The sequence below is a fragment of the Aspergillus campestris genome (genome assembly GCF_002847485.1).
Source record: "Aspergillus campestris IBT 28561 chromosome Unknown P168scaffold_1, whole genome shotgun sequence".
In the NCBI taxonomy this organism is placed as follows: Eukaryota; Fungi; Ascomycota; class Eurotiomycetes; order Eurotiales; family Aspergillaceae; genus Aspergillus; species Aspergillus campestris.
In genome coordinates, this window is record NW_020194336.1 from 683,278 (window position 1) to 709,614 (window position 26,337).

Genomic DNA, 26,337 nt, shown 5'->3' on the forward strand with positions numbered 1-26,337 from the left:
TTGTTCGGAATATTCCTATCGCGACTTAGTGTAGAAAGGGGTGTTGAGAATTCCACGCCGGCGGTATGGCATTTGCTGGATATATGCTCCGCAGTGGGTGAACGAGGCTACGAAATGTCGAAGCTGTACCTCGGTCCGAGACACCAATTTTCACGCGCTGGCTCTCTTTTTGACGAGGCTGAGTATCCTTCTCTTTCACGAGGCTGAGTATCATGTATTCTGATGACCGTGTACTTATCATAAGTAAGAGCATTGTCACTGTGCAGTATGACATGGCCAGTCCAGTCTACAGTCCCAGATCTCCCTTAGCCTCGAGTTTGTTGTGGTAGGATTACCTTCAGGTATCAGGTTCATAGACTGGCTGGCAGCTAGCTCTACACGAGCTGCTGAAATTCTCGCCGAAGATGGGCTAACCGGTTGCGAAGCCCAAAGTGACATGGTAATCTTTGTGGACTAATTGAAGTAGCTATCTTTTAGTGCGAAATTCCCCACCCGCGAAGTAGGTAGGGCACTGCTATTAATGACGTTGATGTTTGTCCAGCTGACTATAATATAGTAAAGTGGCTTGCTAGAGCCATTAGCGCAGTATACCCAAATAATTCGGGGAAATAGCAAACTGGGCTGAGAGATAGACAAACAGCCTGGACAAGGCAATATTTCTCATAGAGTGTTGACAATCCAGAGCAAGTCTTAACCTGGACACATTTTTCCCACTTGGACACATTCTCAGATGGAATTTAGTACGTTTCGGTGTGTGGGTTTAAAGATCTGACACAATATTGCATACCTCCCTACATTCACTTGAACTAGAGACATTCTTTCTGTTAGTTGTCGTTAGTATAATCCTCCTGACAGGTTGCCAAAGTATTCTATAATCCATGCAAACGAAGTGACTTCTCCACAGAATGTACTTGACCTCCCCTTACATAGCCGACAATCCTGGGACATCCATCTTTGGCCAATGGTAGTGAACCTGGTTTGTTATGCCCTTGCAAATCCAATCCTTGCTTGCTTCTTTGCTGGAAAACCAATTCCTTGCTGTTTTTATAGCATTGGCGTAGTTGACCTAGGGTAGTCGTCTACCTCGCTGATCCAACTGGCTGAAACAGCTGCAAAATGCAAGTCCATGGGATGGAACTTGAAGCCAGCCAGGCCTCACAAGTCCCACTACCTTCACCTCCTGTTATGATGATCTTTCCATTTTTCGATCATTTTCCAATACATTCCTTTGCTGACCCTTTTGCACATTATGGCTTCCTTACATGGGGATTCCTTGCTGGGTAGCACAAGATACCGGCCGCGCGCATGGTGGCTGGCTGGATATGCAGTACCAAGAGCAACCAGGAGCTACGTCCACAGTAACTCGGTCAAACACAACATGAGTTGAGCTGGAGAACATCAACCAGATACAGCAAAACCTAAGAGTAAACCCCAAACATAGGCAATTGGCAAACTATATAAGGCAGCGTTACTCCTGCTGCTGTGCTCTCTCTTATCCCGTCTTCATTCAATCCAATCCAATCTACCGCCCATCGAAACCTTTGAAAACCGATCATCTTGGATCTACCAAACTCCTCTTTGAGAATCCACCATGAAACTCCTCTCCGTCATCTTCCTGGCCTGTGCCACCGCAGTCATGGCCCAACGCGGCCCTGGCGAGCCTTGTGCTGCCTATCCAGGTGCTTTCTGCAATCCAGGCCTTAAATGCGAGCCCAATCATCCCGGACTTCCTGGAGGACAGGGTCATGTAAGTGATATTGAATACTTTTGATCCCACTAACAACTGACTGTTCGTGCAGTGTGTCCCTGACTTCCACATCAACGGGGGTGAATAAGTCCTCTCGGTCACATACCACCATCACTTTTTGAGGTGGTTGTTGGAGAACATTAGGTATATTGAGGGAGTATGCTATGAGAGTTGTGTCCTGTCTCTTTGGTGTGCTCTGTTATCTAGTTCTTCAGGGGTGATGCATGTATCCGGTTCTCCCTTACTGTCAACTGAATAGGACATATCAAAATCAGAATACTAAAATTTGAGCTTTCGAGTAGGGTCAAGATGTAAAGTAGAGACTTGGCCTTGTTGCTTGTTATCAGTATTGATGGAGTCACTCGGATTGTGCGACTGTATACTGATGTCGTGTCATAATATAAAATGCTATGATAAATGCCCCATAGAGCCCAAACGTGTCTGGATATCTTTTGTCGCCGAATGGTGTTCTTTTCAACAACTGTGCATTGACCTGGGTGTAGATCCGGTTCCTTGTGATCTAACCAGTGCAGTGCATCTATGTTTCATCGCTCTTGAATGTATTTAGTAACATGAATGTGATCCCAATATTTACTTGAGCCAAGTGATCACAAAATGGTGGCTGAAATAATAATTTTTGCGGGGAAACACCACAAATCAGCCAGCATGTTGACTGGCTACATGTCTCGCAGTCCACAAATACCAGCTGCACGCACGATGGCTGGGTGGACATGCATAATAAGGACAACAAGGGGCTACATGTACATTCCATATTAATCATGAGCTGAGCCAGAGGATACCAGCTGAATATAGTAAAGCCCAAGAATGAACCCCAAGCATGGGTAGTTAGCAAGCTATATAAGACAGCTTTTCCCCTGCTACTGTAATCTAACTCATCCTATCTCGGTCTAATTCAGTATACTACCTAGTAAAACCTCTTGAAAACCAATCCTTTTTTTTGATCTACTAGTCTACCATGAAACTTCTCTCCGTAATCTTCCTAGCCTGTGCCACCTCAGTCATGGCCGATATTTCCCCTTGGCACCGATGCAATACCTATTCAAACTCTGACAAATGCACATCTGGCTATTTTTGCGCCGCGTACCCCGGAGTTTGGGGTACTGTAAGTACTTCGTGCAGTGTACCCTGATCCAAGATTATGAGGACAAGGAGCCTTAAGCCCTCCCAGTCAGACACCACCATCTTCTTGCGGGATTCTTGCTGGAATACCTTTAGTATAATCGAGGAGTATGTCATGGGAGTTATTTCTCTAGTAATGTGCTATAAACCAGGTTCCTCCGAGGTGGATGATACGTCGGGTTTCCTCATGCCGTTGATTGAAAGTGAGGGTTGTTGGAATTACTCCAAATATAATATTGGGATTGACATCTATTGAAGTAGAAATACGAAGAAAGCGGTTTGCAGCATGTTACCGGCTTTGGCAGAGACAACCGAATTATACTAGAAGTGATGTACTGATCTTTGACCCTACAGGTTGGGTTCCTTTCGGAATCCACCGTGCATGATGCTTTTGTTGCTCAAACTTAGTGGTAAAAAAGGTGAAAACGTCAACTATAACTATTAACTATTAAATTGAGTTAACGGATTACAAAAAAATGACTAATATACGTGGACTCACTAAGAGATGCAAACATAGCTAGCCAGACGATTGTCTTTGTTTGCCCCCACCTTGCCGTGTCATCTTCATGGAGGGGCTGAACAAACGTCCATCACTTCCTACTCATCACCGCCTTGATCCAGCTTCCCCCTTTTCTTCCCACCTTATCTTCCCCCTGGGGTGTGAGCAAAGATGGCGCAAGCAAACTTATCCGATATCCTGGCAGCCGAGGCTGTGGACCTCGCTCCCTACGAGGATCTATACAAGCATTTCCACTCGCACCCCGAGCTGTCACTGCAAGAACAATACACCTCTGCAAAGGTCGCCGCCCACCTGTCAGCACTGCAGGCATTCGAACTCCACACCAACATCGGAGGCTACGGGCTGGCAGGAGTCCTGCGCAATGGCGACGGGAAGGCCGTCCTCCTGCGCGCTGACATGGACGCGCTTCCCGTCCAGGAGCAGACGGGCCTGCCCTACGCGAGCACAATCACCATGCACGACCAGGACGGCGTTGAGAAGCCCGTGATGCACGCCTGTGGTCACGACATGCACATGACCTGTCTGCTTGCCGCGGCGGAGACGCTCGTGAAGAGCACGCACGCATGGAGCGGGACGCTGATTGTGCTGTTCCAGCCGAACGAGGAGCGGGGCGGCGGTGCGCAGGCGATGGTCAACGACGGGCTTTACTCAAAGATCCCCCGGCCTGATTATGTCTTCGGTCAGCATGTGATGCGCCTGCGTGCGGGGAGTGTGGCCTCGCGGCCCGGCACGATCATGGCTGCTGCTGATAGCATGAAGATCACGCTCTTCGGGCGTGGTGGCCATGGATCGCTGCCGCATCAGACGGTGGATCCGGTGCTGCTGGCGGCGCATGTTGTGGTGAGATTGCAGAGTGTTGTGAGCAGGGAGGTGGATCCCAGCGATCTGGCGGTCTTGACGGTGGGGAGTCTGCAAGCTGGTCAGACGGAGAATATCATTGCGGACCGGGCCGAGATCGGTATCGATTTCAGGTCTGTCAAGCTGGAGACTCGAGATAAGATCCTCGGAGCAATTCAGCGCATTGTTCAGGCCGAATGTTTGGCGAGTGGGTCGCCCAAGGAGCCGGTGTTCACGCCCACGAGGAGGTTCCCGCCGACTTCGAATGATGCCGATGTGGCGTCTCAGTTGGCTGCGTCTTTCGCCAGCCATTTTGAACATTTCGATGGTGACACGCAGCGGACTAATGTCAGTGAAGACTTTTCCACACTGGCTACGTGTGACGGTATTCCGTCCTGCTTTTGGTTTATTGGGGGTGTGGATCCGCGCGTTTGGGATCGGGCCCAGGGGGTCGATCACCTCATGGACCAAATTCCCGGGAATCACTCCGCTCTCTTTGCGCCTGCTATCCAGCCAACTATGAGGGCTGGGGTGGATGCGTTGTGCATGGCCGCTTTGACGTTTTTGACAAAATGACCTTGCCATCAGCCAGTGCCACTTAGTACGTAGCTTGGTACGCACTATCGGGATACTTGATTATGGTGGCTTGTTTCATCGAATTTGTGATGAATTATCAGGCCATTGACGGACCAATACATGATACTGGAGATGATCAGGAGGACCGAGCGTCCCGCCGTGGAGAAGGATGCCATCTAACTTCGTCCATGACTATTTGCTCCAAGAAACGAACTTCCCCACACACAGTACTGCAGCAGCACGAGTAAGCATGGCCTGTAGGTAGTGTAAACATGGATTGGTCTTGTTGATGCTCGTCAACTTCCCCCGACTACAAGCGATCTACAATAATCCCGCATCCAATTCAATTGAACCTCTTTCGAAGATAGCCAAGGTAATGACTAGTCAATCAGGATGATATCGCCGTCTCCACCATACCCCGCACAGATAACCCGATAGGAAAGCTCGGCCCTATTGTGTTCTCCGCACATCCAACAACCCCCCATCCTCATAACAGATACTCTCTGCGATGTGTGGCCGGGATCCATCCGCTCCAGGGCCGTATCCGGGTTGACCATATCAAGGCAGCACGCAAGAACCATGTCAGCCGATGAACCCCGACCTTCGAAGCGGGCCCGTCAAGCTTGTGATCCATGTCGGTAGGGTGATGCTTCTAATACTGCCCTTTTTGGCACTCGTTTCGTGCATAACTGAGTCGATCGCAGAAGAAAGAAGTCCCGCTGTCCCGGGGAAAAACCAGAATGCTCGTATTGCCAGCGCCTGGGCCAGCAATGTGTTTACTCCCAGAGTGATTTCGGAGACTTTAGAGGGTCGTCGGACATGGTCGAGTCTCGCCTGACTGAACAGGCGAGACGACTGGAGAGCTTAGAGGGTCGCATCGAGGAATTGCTCGGTTGCTTGAGGTGAGTTGTACATCTTGCTGTGCGTGTACACATTGTAGTAAACGATTGTCTGGGCATGACAGCGCAAAGCAAGAGCCGACGCTGGCGACGGCTTCCCTGGAACTTAGGGCTTGCTCGATTACCAGTAATGAGACTCAGGCGGACACCATCAGCACCATGGCGGCGCATCTCTATTTGAGATGCTGCAACTACCAACCGCTTCCTTTGTTCCATCCTGAAGGGTTTGTCGAGTCGATTACTTCGAGAGATTCGGAGCTCGTTCTTGCAATTCAGGCGATCAGTCTGCGGTTTGCTGCTGGGCCGGCGGCGGCTGGTGTTGCTCTTCGTGGCCATGCCACCAGGGCTCGCTCTTTGGTCATGGAGCGAGTTAACTATGGAAGATTGGAGGTCTCCTCGTTGCAGACGCTTTGCTTATTGGCCCTCTACGAATTTTCAAGTAAGCTCCACCACCAATCTGGTGCATTTAACAGAGCTGAATTTTGACAATAATAGCCGGGAATATCACTCAGGCAGGCCTGACCCTCAACATGGCCACCTACCTCGCTCAAAGAGTCAACCTCGCCGGCGAGGTGCTAGGCAACATCCACACAGAAACAGACGAAAAGCGACGCTGTCTATGGAGTATCGAACTGCTAAAAAACATCCAAGGCGACGGAATCCAAACCCACCGTCTCAAATCCGGAGTCCTCACCCCCTTCGACACACGATCCGGCCTCTCATCCTCGCACGAACCCGTCGCCATTCCCCAGTATCCAGGAGTAACCAGTCCCCAGGAAGACCTAGGTCTATTTCCCTACACAATCCAACTAACCGAAGTATGGGCCCTCGCCATGAACTACGCCGCCACGCGAGTTGACCCCGCCTCGCCGCCGCCCTGGTTCTCACGGTCTGACTACTCCATCGTGACATACTGGCACACGGATTTTGACAGCCGCGTCCCCTTAAAATTCCGATACCATGCAAACCGCTTTCACAGCCACAGTCTGGCCGAGCTGGAGCAGCGTCGCGACTTCTGGGGCCCGTGGCTCTTCCTCCAGTTCGTGTACCTCGCCATCCCCTGTCTGCTGAACCACCCGTTTCTCCTATCCATGCGACTGCGAAGCTTCCGACACACCATGCCGCTAACTTTCCTGCGGCAGTCGTTCGAAGCTATCACAGCGTGCACGGCTTGGGTCCTCCACCTAATCGACCTCATCGATCACAAGGGGTTTGAAGTCTTTGACCCCACGATCGGCGCCTGCGTTGTCGTAGTCGCTACTATCCATCTTCAGCACAGCTTCGTCGAAGACCAGGACTTGCGCGATAAGGCAAAAAGTGGATACGAGAAGTGCGTGCGCTTTCTGCAGACGCTTGCCACGCGATGGCCACACCTCGAAAACATGGTCAGTCTACATCCCATACAGACCTTTCTCCAGCTCTACTAACCCTCTACTAATGCTAGTCACACAAACTACACCAACTCCGCGAGAGCATCTCCCGAAACCCCGAAAACCGCACCTGGTCCATCGACGCCCCTCTCCTATGGGAACTGCTCGTCTACGACCACGCCAGCCAGTCACCGCCATCTTCATCCGCCCCTAAGTCCCTCTTCGGGAACTCCCTACTCAACTCAAGCACCAGACCGGCCGCCTCACGCATGATGACACCAGGCCCGGAATTCCCCCTCGTCGGCTCCGCTGGCATCTCAGGACACCAGACGGTCGCCAGGGACCTGGACGCGTATCCTCCAGATTTGGTGACCACTCCTCCAGCGACGGGCTTTGCCGCGGCGCTGGGTGATCCGTCTACGTTGTCGGGGGAGTTTCATAGCTTGGTGGGGGATCCGTTGGATGGGATAGTGCATGAGAATTTGTTTTTGGCGCCCGAGAGTTATGGGAGGGCGATTGAGGATTGGTGGAATTTGGCGTCTTTGTGACTTCTCCCTCTTCTCTTAGGGATCCTTTGGCTGTATTGTGCATATTCCTCAACCCATATATACGGTGCAAACGATGATGCCGGTTGTCCCCGAGTTAGTACGGAAGTGGTGGACATTGAATCGGCACGGTTGGATCTATTCGAATGGTTAGCTACCTACGCATGTGTGCGATATGTTTAGCATGTACTCTACAACTCATCACATTTCTACCATAAACAGCCACAAGAAGTAGTCCTCGTGCCATGCAATAATATCAACTGGCGGATACGGCCCGCGTCCCGTGTCCCGGGAAAGCCCTATCTCGGCATTCAAGATAGCGTACGGTGTCTTTCCCCGGACTTCGCCCCAAAGTGGACTAAACACGGTCGATCTTTGTCTTCTCTAGTGGAAGGGAAAGTGAGAAGACATCAAAGGGGCGAGATATCCCCCTCCATATCCTCTCCTCTTTCACCACCTTTTAGAATTTCTACAAACCCAATCATGGATGCCGAAAAGAAAGACGAATTAACCCAGACGCCCAGCGTATCGGAAGGCAAAACCGCCCCTCATTATGCACCAGAGCCCTCCAGCCCAAACGACACCATCATCCAGAATGCTATCGAGGCAATCGGCATGGGCCGCTACCAGTGGCAGCTGCTGGCGTCGTGCGGGTTCGGTTTCATTGCTGATCAGGTAAGTCCAGCACGAGCCGCAGATATACTCGTTACCGTTCTAACGGATTGTCCAGATGCTGCTCGTCTCCATCAGCCTGGTCATGCCACAGGCGTCCAAGGAGTTCTCGCCGCAGTATGCCACCCTACTACCCGCAACCCAATATGCAGCGCTAGGCGTCGGGGCCGTGGCGTTTGGGTTTTTGGCGGATATATGCGGCCGACGGTGGGCGTGGCAGGGGTCGATATTTGGGGTTTCGGTCTTTACGGCTGTGTGTGCTGGATCGCCGAATTGGGCGGGCTTGAATGTGTTTATTGCGCTGGCGGCGTTTTTTGGTGGGGGGAATTGTGAGATTTTCTCGTCTTCTGCCCTGTCTTTCTCTTTACCTTCGTCTTATGTTTGTGAGCTGTGTGAGTGCTGATCTATCTAGTGGCGATTGATTTGACCGTTTTGGCGGAATGCTTGCCTCGCAAGTGGGGATTTCTACTGAGTGGTCTTGCCTGTTTGTGGGGACTGGGGAATGCTGTGACTGGGCTGATAGGTAAGTATCTATCTTTCACTCTTCCTCCAGAAATTAAAGCACTGACTGATACTGACTCTGTCCAGCCTGGCCACTTGTGGTAAATTTCTGCTGTCCGCAGGGCGCAACGTCAGAGACATGCACCAAAGCCGACAACATGGGATGGCGATATCTGTACATCATCATCGGCTGTCTTTGTCTAACCATGTCAATCGTCCGATCCTTCGCGTTGGGAATGACCGAGTCTCCGAAATGGCTCATCTCTCAAGGTAAATTGAACGAGGCTGTCGCATCGGTCAATATCATCAGCCGACTTAATAAGTCTTCTGTTGTCCTGTCGGTGGATGAGCTGCATCACTACGAGCGAGAGAATCCATACGACATGCAACGAACCCTCCGCTTGCTTCGGGGCTTGTTCTCTGGATCGAGACAACTCCGCTCTATGATCTGTCTGATCTTGCTCTGGGTTCTTGTTGGGGTTGCGTAAGTTGTTTTCTGTCTTTTGTTTCCTCTTTTCTTTCTTTTTGAATCAGTTTCTAATATCAAACCAACCACAGATACCCCGTCTACGTCATCTTCCTCCCCTACTACCTCGAAGGCCACGGCGCCAAACTCGGCACGGGAAGCACATACCAGACCTACCGCGACTGGTCCGTCTCATCAACAGTAGGCATTGTAGGGCCCCTCCTCAGCGCGTACCTCGTGCAGACGCGCCTCCTCGGCCGCCGTCGCTCCATCACCGTTACAGCGTGGATCTGCGCCATCTTCGCGGGGGTGTTTACCACTGTCAAGAACGAGGCGCAGAATCTGGCGTTCTCGAGTTTGATCAACTTTTGGCTGAATGCTATGTATGGGGTGATTTATGGGTGGGTTTCTTTCCCCGTTGAAACGTTTTGTCGTTGGAATAAAACGAAAGGGATGTCATGCTGATGTCGAGGCAGATATACCCCCGAAGTCATGCCCGACGCATATAGGGCCATTGGTTGCGGACTCACGCTGGCCTGTGCTCGTTTGGCGTCGTTGACGTCGCCGTTTATTACAACCTGGGGAGATGTTTATTCGTCGGTTCCGATCTTTGTGTGTTGTGGGTTGTTTGTAGCTATTGGGTTTGTGTCGCTTGTCTTGCCGTTTGAGCCGTATCTTGATTGATTTGTGTGTCTAGGGCTATATGGTGGTGGTTTTTTTTTTTTCCGTTTTTGTCCTTGCTGTTGTTTTTGCTCGTGTTTAGTTTGGGATATGGGTATAGTGCGGTTTAAGGATTTGTTTTTCATTCTATGGTACTATATACTACGACTATCTTAGTCTATACATTCTTTTCAGTCAGTGAAATAATGAACCGTCTACACATATAAACCATACAATGTCATGACAGAGTGGATCTGTCCTGATATCTTTTGCCCAGGATGATCCCTTCATCCCCGCAGACGGGAGCGGCCCGGGTCCGGGTTAGGGCTTCAGGTTCATCTATCCACATGAAAACATCAGTCTATAGATTGTAAAGATGACAGTTGCAGACTCGAGCAGACAATATATTATTGTAGTGAATAAATTGAATAAATCCTTACGCCACCAGTGTTTTTCACGACCAATATTCCATCTCAGAGTGTATCAATCCATCCAGTACCAGCACAATGGACCGTCTCTTCTCCTTGGGCAAGTCGAACACCACCCAACCCGATAGATCACCTAAAGATGAGCACCGCGCTCTCCCTGCCCTCTGGTACCGTTCTCCGTCCCTCTTCTCTCTCGAGCGCCGCGCCATCTTCTCCAAAAAATGGATAGTCATCACCCACCAAGTCCGGTTCCAGAACGTAGGCGAATACGTCAAATATGACATCGCCGGGTACAGCGTATTCGTCATCAAGGATCGCAAAGGCTGTCTGCGCGCGTTTCACAACGTCTGTCGCCATCGTGCGTATCCCGTTATGGAGGCGGGTTGCGGAACGGCCCGTATCATCGCGTGCAAGTACCATGGTATGTGTTCCTATTTGGCTGTTTGGAAACGATGTTCGTATCTGGTGATTAGGGCTAACAGAAGCAGGATGGTCGTACGGTCTCGACGGACAGCTGGCCAAAGCACCCAAGTACCAGAATTTGGAGGGGTTTGACAAGACTATCAACGGCCTTTTCCCCATCCACATCCATGTGGATCGGCTTGGCTTCGTCTGGGTCAATTTAGAGGCATCCCCTATGCCTACCACGCCATGGGGAGAGGACTTTGTGGGCGTGGACGAGCAGCCCCGACTCCAGCACTTCGATCTGTCTGAGTACCACTTTGATCATCAGTGGGAGATGGTGGGGGATTATAACTGGAAGACTCTGGCAGATAACTATAATGAGGTATGCTGGTGCTACCCTCTCTCTCTTCCAATGACTGATCAAATTTGATAATACAGTGCTATCACTGTCCCACCGGTCATCCCGCCATCAACGGCCTTTCCGACCTGAGCAAATACTACGTCGTCACGGACCGGGGACTCATTCAGCACTTCAACACCAACAAGGAGCAAACGTCGGATTTCGACATTAACAGTTCGTTTTACTTTCCGAACGCGTCGATCACCATCTCGTCTGTCTCTTCCTCTCTCCTCCCGGGTTATTTAGAAGAGTGTGTGCTAAGCGGATACAGATCTACCTTCTTCTACCTGATGCGCTGCGTCCCCGTCTCGTCCTCCCGAACGAAAATGGAGTATGAGGTATTCCGATATAAGGGCGCCTCTGATGAGGCCTTTACCAGTATTTCTGAGCTATTCAAGCAGGTCCTGCGCGAGGACAAGGATCTGTGCAATGCGGCGCAGATGAACCTCAACGCGGGCATTTTCACTAATGGGGTGTTACATCCTCAGGCGGAGAAGGTGAATTATACATTTACTTTTCTTCCCTTAGTTGTTTTTTCCAGTCTCCTATATCCTACATCTAACACCCATACAGGGACCGCTATACTTCCAGCAAGTGGTGAGGAAGTTGCTCTTCGAGCATCGACAGGAGGAAGAGAAGGCAGGGAAGGAAATCTGGCCGGCTGTGCCTGAGCATGTTGCTACTGATAAAGTGGAGGAGGAGCTAGAATTCTGTCGGAGCTTAGATTGCTCTTCTGCGGGGAGTTCTTTGGATTGGTGATGTTGCAGTAAGATATGTCGAGTTCGGTTATATATATTCGACTGCAGCATACTATGACGTACTGACAGCCATCCACCAAAATATCAAATCGTGTTTTGGTCAGGCTAGATATGAATATATCCCGACATGTATTTCCATAACCAGCCATGATTACATCCGACAAAACAAGAATGTCTGCCCTAAAAGACCAGTTAAGCAGACACGCATATCGATAGTGGAGACAGCCAGTGCACAGCGCAGGGCTGATTCAACAAGATCGGCCCCACATATTTCTATTTATATCTACACGATCTTTTACATAGATGAACTGTCACTCCATCATTCCATTGACAGGGAGTATATTGAAGCAGAAATCCGCAGCTATAACCACCTATAACAGGCACAATATTGTTCTTGCAAATGGCGATGCAGACCTAGCTAGAACACAGCAAATCTTGCTGGGTGGCGTTTAGATGACAATGACAGCATCTTCGGATCCAGCCGTTTCGAACAAATGAATCCATCCACCCACATCCACCTCATTCGACCAACCAGCCGTGGGTCGTCGCTTCTTTAATCCAACTCATATCGGCCAGGGTCCGGCGCTGCTGAATAATCGCGGATTGTCTCTGAGACATCAGTTGATCAAAGACAGCTGCCAACACGAGCCACAAAGCAGTCATCTTACCATCCCACGAAGATCATGCCAGAATCATGGGACTGCATGTTATCGGGCGCTTCCGCGACGCGATCCATCGGGTCAAAAAGTATGGAAAGCGACAGAGGAGGTTGACTTTGTAGGTTGATACCATCACCACCCTCGCGCATCGCATCCCTAACCGGCTGACATCGCAGACATCAACCCGACAACCACCAGCAGCAGTCCATCTGGGAGCGGCTGCCCGATAGCGTCCTGATCGAGATCACATCCCACTGCGATCTGCTCACAATCTACAATCTCCTCTTAACCAGTCGCCTCCTTTCCAGGCGAGTCGGCAAACGGGAATGCGCCATCGCCCAAGCATGGCTCGACCGCCGTCGACGCCACTACCACCACGTCGTCAACCCCATGGGCGTCTCCCCAGGAGACGACCTGACCTTCATCGCAGATCTGTTTCCCCCGCCCCCGCCCACGTACGCGAACGATGGAGACGCCCCTGACGACCGGGTCGACTATACATTCGGATACCTGGCTGACCTCACCCGATGCTGGACGACCTGCATCCGGCTGTCCTACTACCTCGCGGACCATGTCGTCCAGCAGCATCTCCAGACTGATCCCGACGTGCAGCTGGTCTGGTCGTCGTCCAAAACGGAGAAAGATCTCGTGTATAGTCGGGGAGTAGGGATGCTCCAGGCTCGTCTTCTTGCTCCAATGTACGTATCTACTTCTTTCCCTCTATCAAATCAACAATGGCTCCATCAACTGACCTCAAAAAGCACCCATCTGGCCTTCTTCCTCGAATCCACCGCCTCCGCAGCAAACAACGCCACTACGATCACCCCCCGAATCATAAAAACCCAGCAGTCCATCCTCCAACAGCCCCCCTTCACGGATACCCAAACCCTCCTCACAACCCACCACACCATGACCCTCCTCTGCGCCTCCGCCCGCCGTCTCATGGCCCCCGACATCGCCTCCCCCTCCGTCAACAACTGGCTCAGTCTCCTGCTCACAACATCCACCCTCGAGCGCCTCCTCGACCTCTTCAGAGCAGCCACAACCGACAACACGACCCCTCCTCCCCACCACCACCGCACATACCAATCCTCATCCCCCTCAGCCTCATCATTCTCATTCTCATTCCCGTCCCCTTCCCTATCCTCCCCAATCGCAACAGCAGTATCAGCCCTATCATCCCACCACCACCACCCCACAAAACTCAAACACTCTTCCACGATCTCCATCCCCTCATCCAGCTGGACCCCCCGCCGTGAATTCCTCTGGCGCATGCGCGACGACTGGGCTGAGTTTGTCGCGCTGTCGTCTCCTACACTTCCTCCCAATCCATCGTCCCCGAGTGGCCAGAGCCGCGCTGGCAGACGCGAGAGGCTATCGCTCGCACTACCAGATCTGCAGAGTGTGTGGTTCGGGGCGGCGCAGAAGGAGATGGTGCGGAGGGGGGTGATTCCGCATGATTGTGAGGAGAGCGTGCATATTTTGCATGGGTCTGGGGTGCGGTTGGGGTGTGTTTTTTGTGTGGATGTGGTTTCTTGATTTACTTATTTTTATATTAATTTTGTTGGGGGGTCTAAAATATATATATATTATGGTCCTACGAGGAGATGAATATTATTTGTATATTTTTTATATATATAAGATCAAGTAAATTAGACCCCAGGTATCAACATTGGTCTATAGAATAGGGTAGGATAGACAAGGCAACTTTGAAAAGAGATAAAGAAAAATAACAGGGAAAAAGTAAAGCGAAGTAAGATATTTACTACAATATCCAGACATGAAAAATCCCAGCTGATGGGTAAGGTAGGTGACACATAGGACATAAGGAATCGGTTAATCAATGAATCAATTACCGTCAAGCGAGAGGTGGAGGTAGATGGGGGGTGAAAGATAGAGCGATTTGTCTACCCAGCCAAGAGGGAGAAATAGGCAGGGATAGAGGTAAGATAGAGACAGACAGGTAATGTGGCAATGCTGAGGCTCGTCCAGCGCAGCGGACTCGGCCCCAAGGTGAATAGAAGATATTATTACATTAGTAAGTGGGTCAAGGATAAAGGCGTTTCTATCCTGATATCAACACCCAAAGAAGGAAAAAGATCTAAAATCGTTAGTATGAGTTGAATGGGTCAGAAATAAAGAGTGACATACCATCAAAACACCGAACATCTTCGCTATCAACCACCGATTCCCCTGCACGCGTCCCCAGTATTTCATCAGCTCGCGTTGGGCGCCCTGCACGTTGTCGACCACGTCATCCGTGTTGGCGTCGATGCGCTGGATCATCTCCGACTGCTCGCTGACCATCTGCGCCAGCTGGCCGAAGATGCCGCCTAGCTCGCTGATGGTGCGCTCGATTGCGTCGATGGCTTCGCCGCGCGCTTGGATGTACGTGTTGTTCGTCTGTGCCTCTTCCATCACCAGCAGTTGCTGGTCTGAGTGCATGTTCGGGCGGCCCAGCGGCGAGGGATTCGACGGTTCCAGCGTGAGCAGGTCCGACGCGCCGCCGGGCTGCGGCGTCCGGCGGCCCGAGGTGTTGTACAGCGGGGAGTCCGAGCGCTGCGTGTCGAGGGCGCTCTGGGATTTGGACGAGACGGACGAGACGAAGTTCTCCGTGCGCGATCGCGACGCCTGGATATTCTTGGTGCGCACTTCCAGGACTTCTTTAAAGTTGGCGCCGACGTCAGCTAGTTTGCCTTGCAGCATGACCACCACCTAAATGGATCCGTTAGCGTCGATGGCCCCAAAGTTCTTGTTTCAATCCGTCCTACATTATCATTGTGCTCCCCTTCTTGATCGGCCTTGGATCGGCTGGCCTTGGGATGTTGGGATTGCGTGAAGGCCTGCAGCGAGGCGATGTGCTGGTTGAGCGATGCCAGGTCGTGCTTGATGACATAGGTCAACTCGGAGATCTCCACCGGTCTGTCGTCAAAGAGAGTTTTCCGCTTTGCCACTGTTGATTTAATCCCGTTAGCCAACCCGCCCCGCCATTCTCCAACTGAAAGAGCTTCTGTCACTCACATTCCGCCAACCGTTGCAATTTGGCCGTCGTCCCCGTTATCCCCCGCCCGATCTCCACCGCGCGGCGGGCAAACTCCGACCTCCTCTTCTCCCCCGGTACTCCCGGCTCGGCAAACCCATTAGTCTGCCGTCTCTGTGCATCGGACAGGAGAGCCTGCCGTTGAGCTCCGACTTTGTTGGTGGTGAGGCGCTTCTGGGCCTGGCCCAGGATGGAGTTGAACTCGCTGGTGCGATCTTGTATGGAGGGACCGGTCATCTTGTCGGCGGTTGGATCGTGAAGGATAGACGTTGTAATTTAGAAAAGTAATTCAAAAAGGTAATTCGAGTCGTGGCGTGTCTCGATCGGAGCGCTATGTCGAGGTGGATCTAATCGTAGATAAGGAGGCAGGCAACCGGGAAACGTGTCTGGTTTCGTGGATGGGGGCGAGAAAGGCAGATAGTCAAACGAGTGAGAAGAAACACAGTCAGATCGTGACCAAGAGAGAATCCACAGAATTAGACACAAATCCAGGCCATCACAGACAACGATGAGCAGAGAGAGATCGATGCAGCCGTTCTTACGTCGGTGTTTTCTTCTGCTGCGTTCGGGATGGACGATAATGAAGCCGTCCGATTCGGGAATAGCGCAGTCACACACGTGATGCACAAGACGCCACCTTACCAGCCACCAGCCACCTGTTATGCAGGTCGAATAATGCACGGTCTTTCCCCTCAGGCAGCCACCTGCCTTAAATAGAAGGCCTCCTATTTGGTCCTTGATCGTGATCTCGATCTATCTTCAGCTTCATCTTCATCTCGACCGAACTTGCCGCCACTACCTCGCTAATCTGTCCGACCAGTCCTCTTTCTTTCTTTGTCACGGTTCTCTTTGCAATTTTGGGTCCTCCTCGACTTCCTTCCTCGACCACCCATCTCTCTCAATCCGGCCACGTCAATCTCCTCCCCCTGAAACGTCATCTCTGTGAAACACCGCCCGCCGCCGCCACCGTCAGCGTCACTCGGTTTGTTTCTGCTCCTCTCCATCGATCCGATAGATCGTCTTCTCGCTTGGCGCTCTCCTATGCCGCTTCAACTCTTGATGCGGTCAGGAGTTTGTCCCCGTCATGGCGCATAATTGGAAACAACCGTATCAACCACTGTATGTTCCTACCTACCCTCCAGCGACCCCGAAAAGCACAGACACTGACCGGCGTCCTACTCTAGCTCCACTAACCACTCCAACTCCCCCGCCTCTCCTTACAGCGGTGGCGACACGCCGATTGCCTTTCGAACCAATGTGAACCGGGCCAAGACCAAACGATGGGTCGAAGCGAAGCAGTACTCCTACGATGGCAACGACTGGGGGGACGACGATGAGGAGGAAGAAGAGGACGATATCCCCCCCCTACCCTCACACTCCAACAATGTGAACCACGCCCAGTCCAGGGACCAGGCCATCCCCGGACACGACGGTACCGGTCACGGTCAGTCACCCGGGAGACCCGGCGATACGTCGCCCACGACCCCGATCGTGCGTCCCGTTGATATCTACAAGCGGATGCGCGAGGGGCCAGCAGGGTCGGCGGAGAGTTCATCTGCGGATGTGGGTCTGTCCGCGACGGGCCCCAGGTCGAGCACCAACCTCCCGCCGGGCCCGGGCGCCAGTGGTGACGATCCCACCCGCCTTCACCCCCAGGACCCTGCCACAGGGCCGTCCCCCACCCCGCTGCAGAGTCAAACCACACCCATCCTAGGTCTGCCCGACGTCAAACGTCTGTCGGGCTTTGGGTCAGATTTCATGAGCAAGCCGGCCCCCGCGCCAGCCCCCGTCCCACCCCCCGCCCCCGCCCCGAAGAATCGCAGCAGAGCGCGCTGCACCATAATCCCTCGCTGGGATTTCGCTCCGTCGTTCATCAAGCGTTCGACGTCGAGACCCCCAGCACCGCGGTGGAGAGCATGACGCGGTCTAACAGCGCCAGCACGTCGGCGATCAGTCCCATCATGCCTCCCCGCACCACGAGCGACACCCGGACCCCCACCATCGCCGAGGAACCCGGCGAGGGCCTGTCCACACCCACGGAGCCTGTCCCGGGGTTCAAACCGGGCCATCGTCGGGACCTGAGCGTTCCTAGCCCGGGGAACAGTCCGTCGCGGATGCCCATGATCACCACCACCGACACCCCGGCCCAGCCAGCCGCCGCCGAAATGACCCCAAGCACCCCGTTCGGCTCGCCTCTGGACCCCGCGGCGCCGCAACACCCCGCGATTGTCGAGTCGACCTCGTCCCCGCTGGCGGAGAAAGACCGACCGGCGCCGCTCAACATCGGTAGCGTAGCCACCAACCAGCACAACTCAACTCCGGAGGTGCCGATCATCGTCCCCAGCAGCAGCACCGAGACCTCGCCCCAGGACGCACGAAACGACCGGCTCCACCAGGAGATCATACAGTCTTTGAGCCGCGAGAACACCCCATCCGACGACCCGCAGTCGCGGCCGCAGACCGGCCGGCCGGACAATCAGCCAGACCATCAGCTGGACAGCCCGCCGGACAGTCTCATCCCCAGCGAGTATGAGCGGTACTGGACGGAGGGCCTCCCCACCAGTCCTGAGGACTCGCGGCCGACTGACTCGGGCGCCGCACCCGTCCCGCCCGCCCCGTCTGGCGCGCCCGAAGAGTCCCGGCCGCGGCTGGCGCGGCGGTTCTCCTGGGAGTCGACGTCATCTGGTGAGGAGGCCCCTCCGGCAGTGGACTCCCCTCCGGCGGTGGACGCCCTATCGCCTCCCATAGGGCCCATGCCGGGACAGTTTCCTGCGGGCCCGGCAGACGACAGCCCGCCGCCGCCCGCTGCCGCAGCCACTCCCCCCCCTACTGAGGCGGAGGAGCAGCGTCCGCCCGTGGAGAAACCCAAGCTCACCATCATCCCACCTTCGGCGACGGACGCCAGCAGCATCGGCTTTGAGCGACCGCCGGAGATGGTTCATCCGCCGCCGGCGGACGCGGGGCCGGTGGACGCGGAGCCGGTGGCGGACGTGCCCCCGGCGGTGTCCGCTCCGACCGAATCCCCCTCGCTGGAGCCGAGTCTACTAGGGTTCCGGGATATTCTCAACATGCCGCGGTCGGAGGATCGGGTGCGGGCGTTCCACCAGACACGGACACAGTTCGGGTCGATCGACACGGGGCTGAACCGGTGGATCCAGGTGGTAGTGCAGGCGCACCCGGAGCACCAGGACGTGGTGGCACAGTCCCGGAAGCAGTCGACGGGGGAGCCCAAGGTGGTGGTGTCGCGGGGCAAGTTCCCGAAACTGCCGTCGCTGAGCGGGCCCTTCGGCGCGCACGGGGACGGCAGCCCGGGCGGGTCGGGCCACGCGCGACGGCCCTCGGGCCCAATACTGAACAAGCAGCAGGTGGAGCAACGCGGCAAAGAGTTGCTCCACACGGCAGGGGTGTTGGGAGGACGGGCAGGGCAAACGGCCAAGGGATTATTTGCGCGGGGCCGCAGCAAGCTCAAGGGGAATGGGGCGGAGCAATAACTCTCTCTCTCTCTCTCCTTTCTCTCTATATGTTCTATCCTATGTTATCCTACTTTCTATTATGATTGGCGTTTGTTTCTGTTCTAGGTTCATGTTGATACGTTTGGGAAACCAGGAATCTTGTTCTTGATACCAGGGCGCTTAGAGATGTCTCGATATAATTAAAGCGGCAGAGAATTCCGAGGTCGGCGCTGATTGGTGCCTGAGCTGGATTGAGGCTGAGTCGAGGCAGCGAACGGGATGATCCTCAGGCTTCTCGTTCCCCTCACTCTTTCTTCTCTCACTTCTTCACCTCTTCTTTCCTCTCTTCTTCTTCTTCTTCTTCTCTCTCTCTCTCTTCATCCTACCTCTCTCCCATCCTTCCATGATTCTATCATGGGGTTCCTCCATTCGAGGTCCTCCCTCTATCTCATTACTCCCTATACCCAGCTCCCTGCTCCCCATCATCCTCGATGAGCAGCCCCCACGAGACTTCCTCCACAGGGGGGAAGAAGAAGACCAGGAACCGTCTGGGAGTGAGTCCTTCCTAAAGCACAGTCTGTGGTTGCTATTCTTACACAAAGAACGGGGACATCAGAAAAATTGGAGATAAACAAAGGGGAAATCAAACTAATCCTTCAGGCTTTCTTCAGTCGTCCCCGCTCAACCTCGCCGGGCGCATCCCTGGGCGCCAATCCTGACTCCGCCACCACGCCCGGGGACTCCCCCGGCGACGATTCCCACCTGCGTCCCCTCACAGCCAACCCCAGCGAAACCCGGACGGCCAGTCTCTCCTTCTCACGCTTCCCCTCGGCCGTCGATCTCAATCCCCGTCCTCACTCCGACATCGCCATCTCCCAAGACTCCCTCTCCCCGCCCCTCCGCCCCCCACCGTTGTCGGCCGCGAGCGCCGACGGCTTCTTCGACCCCGAATCCTTTTCCCGCTTCCGCGACTACCGACAAACAGACGATGCCATCGCCCGCCTGATCTCGTCGGAAAATGTCCAGCGCGGTGTCGGCGGGGTGCACCGCATCCCCTCGACGTCCTCGGGGTCTGTCTCCTCCGTGTCACGGTCGGGGTCCGCGCGCGAGTCCACGGCGGGCCCGCTGACCGGCACCCGGACCGGCACGGCGTCGTCTGGCGGCTGGGGGTCCGGCTCCGGGTCGGGATCGCTGTCAGGATGGGGGTCAGGGTCAGGGTCCGGCTCGTCAGGGGATCTCCTGTTCGCGGCGGCCTTCCCACCCCCTCCCGCTACTGCTGCTACTGCCCCCGCCGCCGCCAGTGCCACCACGGCCGGAAGCCTCTCCTCATCCTCAATCGTGGAGACGCCCTTCCCGCTACGACACCACGCCTCGACAGGCTCCTACCCCGTCCGCCTCCCCCAGCGCCCGCCGCACCTATCCTCCCACCAGCGCACCCAAACCTATACCCCCGCCCCCGCCCCGCACTGGCGCTACCCCCTCAGCCCCACCACCCGGGCACTCACCTTCTCCCCCTCAGACGAGATCCCGCTCCCTCGCGGCCGCCACCCGCGCGGTCGCGACGAGCGGACCTACGCGCAAGACCTCCACCTCCGCTCGCGCTCTCCCAAGGCCTTCGCGCCGCGCCCCGAAGAGCGCCAGATCCCCAGCGCCGACTTCTCCGACCCAGCTTACCGTCTCGGCACCTTCGACCAAATGGACAAGGGCAAGCGCGTCAGCCGCGTTGGCGACCAAGAGCGACCCTGGCTCCTGACCATCCCAGGCGTCGACGACGACGACACCAACACCACCACCACCATCAACAACGATGACATGTCAATCGCCCCGCGCCGCCGTCGCACAACCGGCGACCACCGCCGCCTCACCCCCTACCAAGCAGCACGACAAGTGCTCGCGGAAGAACAAGAACCCCCAGGCCCAGACGAGCGCCTCCCCACCTACGAAGAAGACGTCATCGCGCACTACCATCACCTCACACGGCCGCAACAAGAATACTACCAGCAAAAGGAAGCCGATGAAGTCGACGACTACAGCAACTACAGCGCCGTCGATGAAAAGGCCAGCATCCGATACACCCTCGAAGAGGAAATCGAAATCCCCCGGTGCGCACCACCACCACCCAGTGAGCTCCCCGCAGAGCTAGACGCCGCCCAACCCGCAGAACTAGACGCCGCTCACCCCGCAGAACGAGACACCACCCGCCCCGCAGAACTAGACACCGTCCACCCCACCCGCGGCCACATCCCAATTGTCACGCGCTCGCGGGGACCCGTCGAGTTACCGGTGCGGATCGACGGCGACCAGGGCGACGAGATCAGGATGTCGAGTACGGCTTATCCGGGACAGGAGTGGCGGCCTGTGGGGTATTCCGAGTATGACTAGCTTATCTCTGGGATAGGAGGAAGTAGTCATATGTGTGTGTATGCATGCACTGTGAAGGGGTAGATAGGTTGTGTTCTGTTCTATGTGCCATGAGCAAACGAGTCATGTAGTTTATATAATCTCATTCACTACTTACTTACTTTACCTATCTTATCTGTGTAGACGGCTCATGTAAGCTCTTTTTTTCTAAAATGGGGGTAGGCTATGAATCTAAGATTCTATTACATTACCTATCTACTAGAGCAGAGATGTGTACATAGTTATAGATACATCTATAATCAATCATCGTCATCATCCAAATCCAAAGGGATAAAAAACCCATCATCCTCAAAATCAAGATAAAAAAAAGAAATCATCAATAAAGAAGTAAAAAGGTGATGAATCACCCCTCAAAAACATTCTGCGTCAACTCAACCCCCATATCCTTCGCCATGCCCCTCATCTGCTCCTCAAGACTATCCTCCATGCCGCCCCCCAAATGCAAAAACTGCCTTATCTTCGTGAACCAGAAGAACAAGTCCGACGAGAACAGCACCACCTTGAACAGGATATGGCGGGCGAAGTTCCGCATTTTCTCCCCGGTGGGCAGGTCCGGGCTTTCGACCAGCGCGCGACTCGCCCATGTGCCTGTTATTTTGACGCGGTTGACGGGGGAGCCTAGGAATTGGTTGTTGGCTTGGACGATGCGCAGGTTGCGGCCGATGAAGATCAGGGCGTGGGGCCACTTGGACTCGTCGCCGAGGATTTGGCGGATGGAGCGGCGGGCGGCTTGTTGCATTTCGTAGTGGCGGCGGGCGTGGTCGTGTTGGGAGAGGTTCTCGAAGTGTTGAGCTGTGGAGAGGTCGCCGCCGCGGTAGGGGCGCATGAGGGTTGCGGAGGCGAAGATGTCGGGGTTTGTGACGCCCCATTGTTGGACGATTTCGTTGAGGGTCTTGTTGTCGAAGGTGAGGAGGGCTTTCCAGAAGCGGGCGTATTGGTGGCGGAAGGGGGTGTCCATGTGGATGTAGAGGCCGTGGTCGATGAGGACGAGCTCCGCGCGGCCTGAGGGTTGGCGGCGGACGAAGATGTTGCCTGGGTGGGGGTCGCAGTGCACGATGCCCCAGAGGAACATCTGGGCGGAGAAGAGGTCGACCATTGTTGTCATGACGTCTTTGAGGGATACGCCCAGGCCGCCGCGGCGGGAGGGGCCTCGCCAGGCGTCGCGGTCGGGTTTGAGCTGGGTGCGGTCGTTTTGAGCGGCGTTGGAGTTGAGTGTGGTGGGTGGGGGGGAATCGTCGAGGGGCGTGCCGCCGCAGCCTGGGCTGCCGCGGTGCCAGCCGCCGCGCCAGGACCGCGTGAGGGCGTCCTTGTCCCAGAGGCGGACGCCCTCGATCCACTCGGCGGTCATGACGCGCTTGGAGCTGAGCTCGCGGTAGACATTCGGGATGTAGACGCGGCCGCGGAGGCGGGGCTCGCCGGCGACGAGGCGGGCCATGGTCTCGGAGTTGTCGGCCTCGTTCTCAAAGTCGGTCTCGAGGGAGAGGCGCTCGCTGACGTAGGGGACGAGGCTGTAGAAGGGGATGTCGAAGATGCGGCTGTAGATCCAGGTGACGACCTTGAAGGCCCAGAGATCCCACTCCAGCTGCTTGGCGATCTCGCGCTTTTGGATCTTGATGGCGACCTCACGGCCGTCGGGGAGGCGCGCCCAGTGCACCTGGGCGACGCTGGCGCTGGCGCGGGCGCGCCGCTCCATGACTCCTTTGTCTGGGTCGCCGTGGAAGGAGACGCCGAAGACTTCCTCGGCGGAGCGGCCAAAGTCCTCGCGGATGACGGCCTCGACGTCCTTCCAGTCGTTCTGCGGGGCATCGTCGAACATGCGGGCGAACATGCGCTGGAACTCGGGGGGAAGGATGGCGGATTGCATGGCAATGGCCTGACCGATCTTCAAGTAGAGTCCGCCATTCTGACGCAGCAGGTCCGACAGCCGCTCGGCGTTGCGCGTGTGCAGGGCATTGATGGAGCTGGCCAGCGGGGGCTCGGGGCGGAAGTTGATCTTATAGTCAAGGGCGACGAAGATGCCCATCGCAAAGGTGCGCACGGTGCGGGTGACCGCCGCGGCGTAGAAGTGGGTGTCGACCAGGTAGATGGTGCCCGTGGCGAGGGACAGGTAGAACAGACGGCGCAGCCATCTCCGGGTGCGGGTATAGCTCTTGGCGGGGACGGGTCGGCCGAGGGAGCTGGGGGAGGGGGGGACGAAGGGTTGGAATCTGCCGGGATGGACGAACCGGCGGGGAGAGAGATGTCGACACGGAGGGAAGATAGATGGTGCGAGAGGGCGTACGAGAGAGCGTGAGGGTGTGACGGTGGGAGATCGCAGGGCGCGAAGGGCCCACGAGAGTGACGCCATAGCCGGATCAGGGAGGGGGCATGGCTCAATTGATAGGTGGTACTGGTAGATAGGAAGGAGAGGGACGATTGATGAGAGAATAAGGAATGAAGAATAGTGAAATGAAGAGAGAGTAGGGAGAAGAGAAGGGGGAAAAGATGGGAAAGATAGAGAGAAGATGAGAAAGTGAGATGAGGAGAAAGTAAGCATGGATGATGTCGGAACTGTCGGCCTTATAATCTCCGTGGTTGCCTTATTTATACATCCATTTCTAGACAACTTATAGACAGCATTTTATATAGATATATAGACAGAAGTCTACATAGTTAGATAAGCTACAAGAAAAGAAACATATCAACATAATCTAAAATCAAATCAAACCCCAATGTTCACTCCCATCCCATCCCAATTCGTATCCAGCACCTGCATCCCATCCTCCAAATTCTGACAAGCCTGCGCATACTCCCGCATATTCCCCGGGATAATCTCCTGCCACAGCTCATCCTGATTCAAAAACTCATACTGCTCCTTGCAAATCGCATCCGACACCATCGGCAACAAAGTCGGCACGCTCAGCAGCGCCGACCGCAAAAAGGTCTTCTTGAAACAGTTCCCGAACCCGGCGAGCGTGTCGTCATCGGAGCAGATATCGCGGCCCCCCAGCAGCGGACCGCAGCGCGTCTTGATGCTGTTGGCCGCCTCGTCGCCCATGCGGATCAGCGCGTCTTCTTCTTGCGGGGCGCGCAGCCGCCGGGCGATGTCGCGGGCGGCGGGCACGAAGGTGTTGTTGCGGGCCCAGAGGTCCCAGTGCGGGATGGTCGGTTTACATCCGACGTCGCAGATCTCGCGCTGGAAGTGGTAGAAGATGTCGCTGGGGCGGCCCACCAGGGCGGCGACGACTTTGATGCAGGAGGTGCCGAGTGCCGAGGCGATGGGGAGGAGGAGGAGGGGGAGGAGGGGCAAGAATCCCCGGAGATACATCTTGATATTCGATGGGGTGTAGTGATGTCGGTGAGATATATCGAGGGGTGATCAATCGTATAGTTGGAGAAGGATAGAAGAAGTCTGAAGAGAAAGAAAAGGAGGAGAAGAGAAGATGGAGTCGATCTGGGGAAAAAAGTCGGAGAGAGCGAGAATCACAAGCATTTCCCGATCAGGAGATGATTGACCTGTGTCCCCGCGTTCTAGATTAATCTATTATCATGGTATTCTGGGTTGAATCTAGGATTGATTCGATTTCACGTTCATCCATATGCAGTTATATTATTGAGATATTCCGAGGTTGAAGTTTCATCTGGTTTGATACCTCAGGCATATAATGGCTTGGTGGAGGTGGAAAACACGATAGACCTCATGTTTGTGCTTCATAGCAACCTTATATTCAGTGCGACATTTGTTAGATCACTAAACTAAATACATGACCGTGATGGAACCAGTGTCATATCCGACATTGTCCCCGACTATCAAATATCCTCCTCAATTCCCAGAACTATCCTCACCTTGCCAAAGCAGCACAACCCATGACGAGCACGGTTGAGACCTAGGAAGGTGGTGAATTCAACCGTGCCTCTTCGATGTAGCTAGGGCCCCGATTCAAAGATGATCTCCTGGCGTTTCTTCCAAATCGTCCTATATCAAGGGACGGTGGAGAACACCGTATACGGGAGACAAAGACCATGAAGAGTCAGAGCTGCTTATCCAGTCTCTCTGTTCCGTACCCAATACTGCCTCTGACTCTTGAAGTCCATCTAGCAGAGAATGAATCACAGCAAGTCTTCAAGGAAAGATACATGCAGGCCATGCCGAATCAGGTAGGAAACTTATAAAGCAAACGAGTCCGATATTCCTGTGCATCTATTTGGCCTTTTATCTCGATCACGAGATCCGTCAGATTATCCTCAACGACCCAATCATGTCTGGGCTTGACGACTGTTTTTCATCATCAGAGAGACAAGTCGTCATCTCCACAGCCCGTAGTTAAACAATCCGCCGGACTTCAAGTCCATAACGGCCAAATTGTCCCCAGGTAGAGATTAGCCATCCGAGTCCAGTCTGAGAAGTGTCGACATTCCAGCTCGTGCGGAAACAGTCCTGGCACTAAAGATGCGTAATTTCTCATGTCTCTGGTCGTTTCGAGCTCCGAACTGACCGCTCGGTCTGGCTGGCATAACGGACTCGCCATGCACAACACGCACATTTAAGCTCGAAGCCGAATGTAAGCTCGAATTCGTTAATTTGCAGTCACATACTTGGCCTTATCAGCTGGCCAAGGCAGCACGCCAGATGCGTAGAAGCGTGGTCTGTCGTGTTGCCTTTGGCCAGTGCCGTTTGTTTTGAAGTTGATGTCAAGACTATTGATTGAGATATGAGATGATCGAATTATCGCTGTCATATTCTATGGGATAATCACACTAGCCAAAAGACAACACGCCACATGCATCGAGTCGTTGCTTGACGTGTTGTCTTTTGGCCAGTGACAAATTGCTGTCTGGTGACTTGTCACGGCCATTTGGCG

General features: G+C 54.3%; 10 protein-coding genes across 10 annotated transcripts; 7 read left to right on the forward strand and 3 right to left on the reverse strand.

The window, feature by feature from the left end:
* The first annotated feature begins 1,521 nt into the window (after positions 1-1,521).
* On the forward strand, positions 1,522-1,981 carry P168DRAFT_323129 (uncharacterized protein). The gene is made up of 2 exons (XM_024840655.1): positions 1,522-1,747; positions 1,800-1,981. The coding sequence occupies exons 1-2, from the start codon at positions 1,592-1,594 to the stop codon at positions 1,833-1,835; spliced, it is 192 nt and encodes a 63-aa protein (XP_024696518.1). The 5' UTR covers positions 1,522-1,591; the 3' UTR covers positions 1,836-1,981.
* Positions 1,982-3,557: 1,576 nt separating this feature from the next.
* P168DRAFT_314057 (M20 family metallopeptidase) lies at positions 3,558-4,820 on the forward strand (the record flags this gene model as incomplete). The annotated part of the gene is made up of 1 exon (XM_024839731.1): positions 3,558-4,820. One exon carries the CDS (start codon positions 3,558-3,560, stop codon positions 4,818-4,820), a length of 1,263 nt encoding a protein of 420 aa, XP_024696519.1.
* A 579-nt stretch (positions 4,821-5,399) lies between these two features.
* P168DRAFT_314058 (Zn(II)2Cys6 transcription factor) lies at positions 5,400-7,637 on the forward strand (the record flags this gene model as incomplete). The annotated part of the gene is made up of 5 exons (XM_024839732.1): positions 5,400-5,458; positions 5,525-5,722; positions 5,785-6,158; positions 6,215-7,104; positions 7,164-7,637. 5 exons carry the CDS (start codon positions 5,400-5,402, stop codon positions 7,635-7,637), a joined length of 1,995 nt encoding a protein of 664 aa, XP_024696520.1.
* A 480-nt stretch (positions 7,638-8,117) lies between these two features.
* P168DRAFT_246103 (MFS transporter) lies at positions 8,118-9,963 on the forward strand (the record flags this gene model as incomplete). Its single annotated transcript, XM_024834032.1, has 6 exons — positions 8,118-8,309; positions 8,365-8,635; positions 8,719-8,829; positions 8,895-9,291; positions 9,366-9,674; positions 9,750-9,963. The coding sequence occupies 6 exons, from the start codon at positions 8,118-8,120 to the stop codon at positions 9,955-9,957; spliced, it is 1,488 nt and encodes a 495-aa protein (XP_024696521.1). The 3' UTR covers positions 9,958-9,963.
* Positions 9,964-10,439: 476 nt separating this feature from the next.
* Positions 10,440-11,925, forward strand: P168DRAFT_314060 (aromatic ring-hydroxylating oxygenase subunit alpha; the record flags this gene model as incomplete). The annotated part of the gene is made up of 5 exons (XM_024839733.1): positions 10,440-10,782; positions 10,850-11,148; positions 11,205-11,377; positions 11,438-11,663; positions 11,740-11,925. 5 exons carry the CDS (start codon positions 10,440-10,442, stop codon positions 11,923-11,925), a joined length of 1,227 nt encoding a protein of 408 aa, XP_024696522.1.
* A 693-nt stretch (positions 11,926-12,618) lies between these two features.
* Positions 12,619-14,192, forward strand: P168DRAFT_300723 (uncharacterized protein; the record flags this gene model as incomplete). Its single annotated transcript, XM_024838460.1, has 3 exons — positions 12,619-12,701; positions 12,760-13,281; positions 13,345-14,192. 3 exons carry the CDS (start codon positions 12,619-12,621, stop codon positions 14,120-14,122), a joined length of 1,383 nt encoding a protein of 460 aa, XP_024696523.1. The 3' UTR covers positions 14,123-14,192.
* A 32-nt stretch (positions 14,193-14,224) lies between these two features.
* Positions 14,225-16,298, reverse strand: P168DRAFT_246105 (t-SNARE syntaxin). The gene is made up of 4 exons (XM_024834033.1): positions 15,605-16,298; positions 15,355-15,536; positions 14,735-15,298; positions 14,225-14,684 (listed from the first exon to the last, which is right to left on the reverse strand). Exons 1-4 carry the CDS (start codon positions 15,858-15,860, stop codon positions 14,649-14,651), a joined length of 1,038 nt encoding a protein of 345 aa, XP_024696524.1. The 5' UTR covers positions 15,861-16,298; the 3' UTR covers positions 14,225-14,648.
* Positions 16,299-16,707: 409 nt separating this feature from the next.
* On the forward strand, positions 16,708-19,114 carry P168DRAFT_314063 (uncharacterized protein; the record flags this gene model as incomplete). Its single annotated transcript, XM_024839734.1, has 3 exons — positions 16,708-16,742; positions 16,808-17,509; positions 17,563-19,114. 3 exons carry the CDS (start codon positions 16,708-16,710, stop codon positions 19,112-19,114), a joined length of 2,289 nt encoding a protein of 762 aa, XP_024696525.1.
* A 2,574-nt stretch (positions 19,115-21,688) lies between these two features.
* P168DRAFT_286106 (ABC1 kinase family protein) lies at positions 21,689-23,979 on the reverse strand. The gene has a single exon (XM_024836279.1). The coding sequence runs from the start codon at positions 23,841-23,843 to the stop codon at positions 21,840-21,842; it is 2,004 nt and encodes a 667-aa protein (XP_024696526.1). The 5' UTR covers positions 23,844-23,979; the 3' UTR covers positions 21,689-21,839.
* Positions 23,980-24,174: 195 nt separating this feature from the next.
* P168DRAFT_323138 (uncharacterized protein) lies at positions 24,175-25,003 on the reverse strand. Its single transcript, XM_024840656.1, has one exon. The coding sequence runs from the start codon at positions 24,801-24,803 to the stop codon at positions 24,198-24,200; it is 606 nt and encodes a 201-aa protein (XP_024696527.1). The 5' UTR covers positions 24,804-25,003; the 3' UTR covers positions 24,175-24,197.
* Between the last annotated feature and the right edge of the window lie 1,334 nt (positions 25,004-26,337).

What these genes read in the sequence shown, in the direction of transcription:
- P168DRAFT_286106 (XM_024836279.1), bottom strand. Translation starts at nt 23,843, where the DNA reads ATGGCGTCACTCTCGTGGGCCCTTCGCGCCCTGCGATCTCCCACCGTC.
- P168DRAFT_246105 (XM_024834033.1), bottom strand. Translation starts at nt 15,860, where the DNA reads ATGACCGGTCCCTCCATACAAGATCGCACCAGCGAGTTCAACTCCATC. An exon ending in ATTGCAACGGTTGGCGGAAT is followed by an intron (nt 15,537 to 15,604) that starts GTGAGTGACAGA and finishes TTAAATCAACAG; the next exon opens with TGGCAAAGCGGAAAACTCTC. An exon ending in AAGGGGAGCACAATGATAAT is followed by an intron (nt 15,299 to 15,354) that starts GTAGGACGGATT and finishes GGATCCATTTAG; the next exon opens with GTGGTGGTCATGCTGCAAGG.
- P168DRAFT_323138 (XM_024840656.1), bottom strand. Translation starts at nt 24,803, where the DNA reads ATGTATCTCCGGGGATTCTTGCCCCTCCTCCCCCTCCTCCTCCTCCCC.
- P168DRAFT_323129 (XM_024840655.1), top strand. Translation starts at nt 1,592, where the DNA reads ATGAAACTCCTCTCCGTCATCTTCCTGGCCTGTGCCACCGCAGTCATG. An exon ending in TTCCTGGAGGACAGGGTCAT is followed by an intron (nt 1,748 to 1,799) that starts GTAAGTGATATT and finishes CTGTTCGTGCAG; the next exon opens with TGTGTCCCTGACTTCCACAT.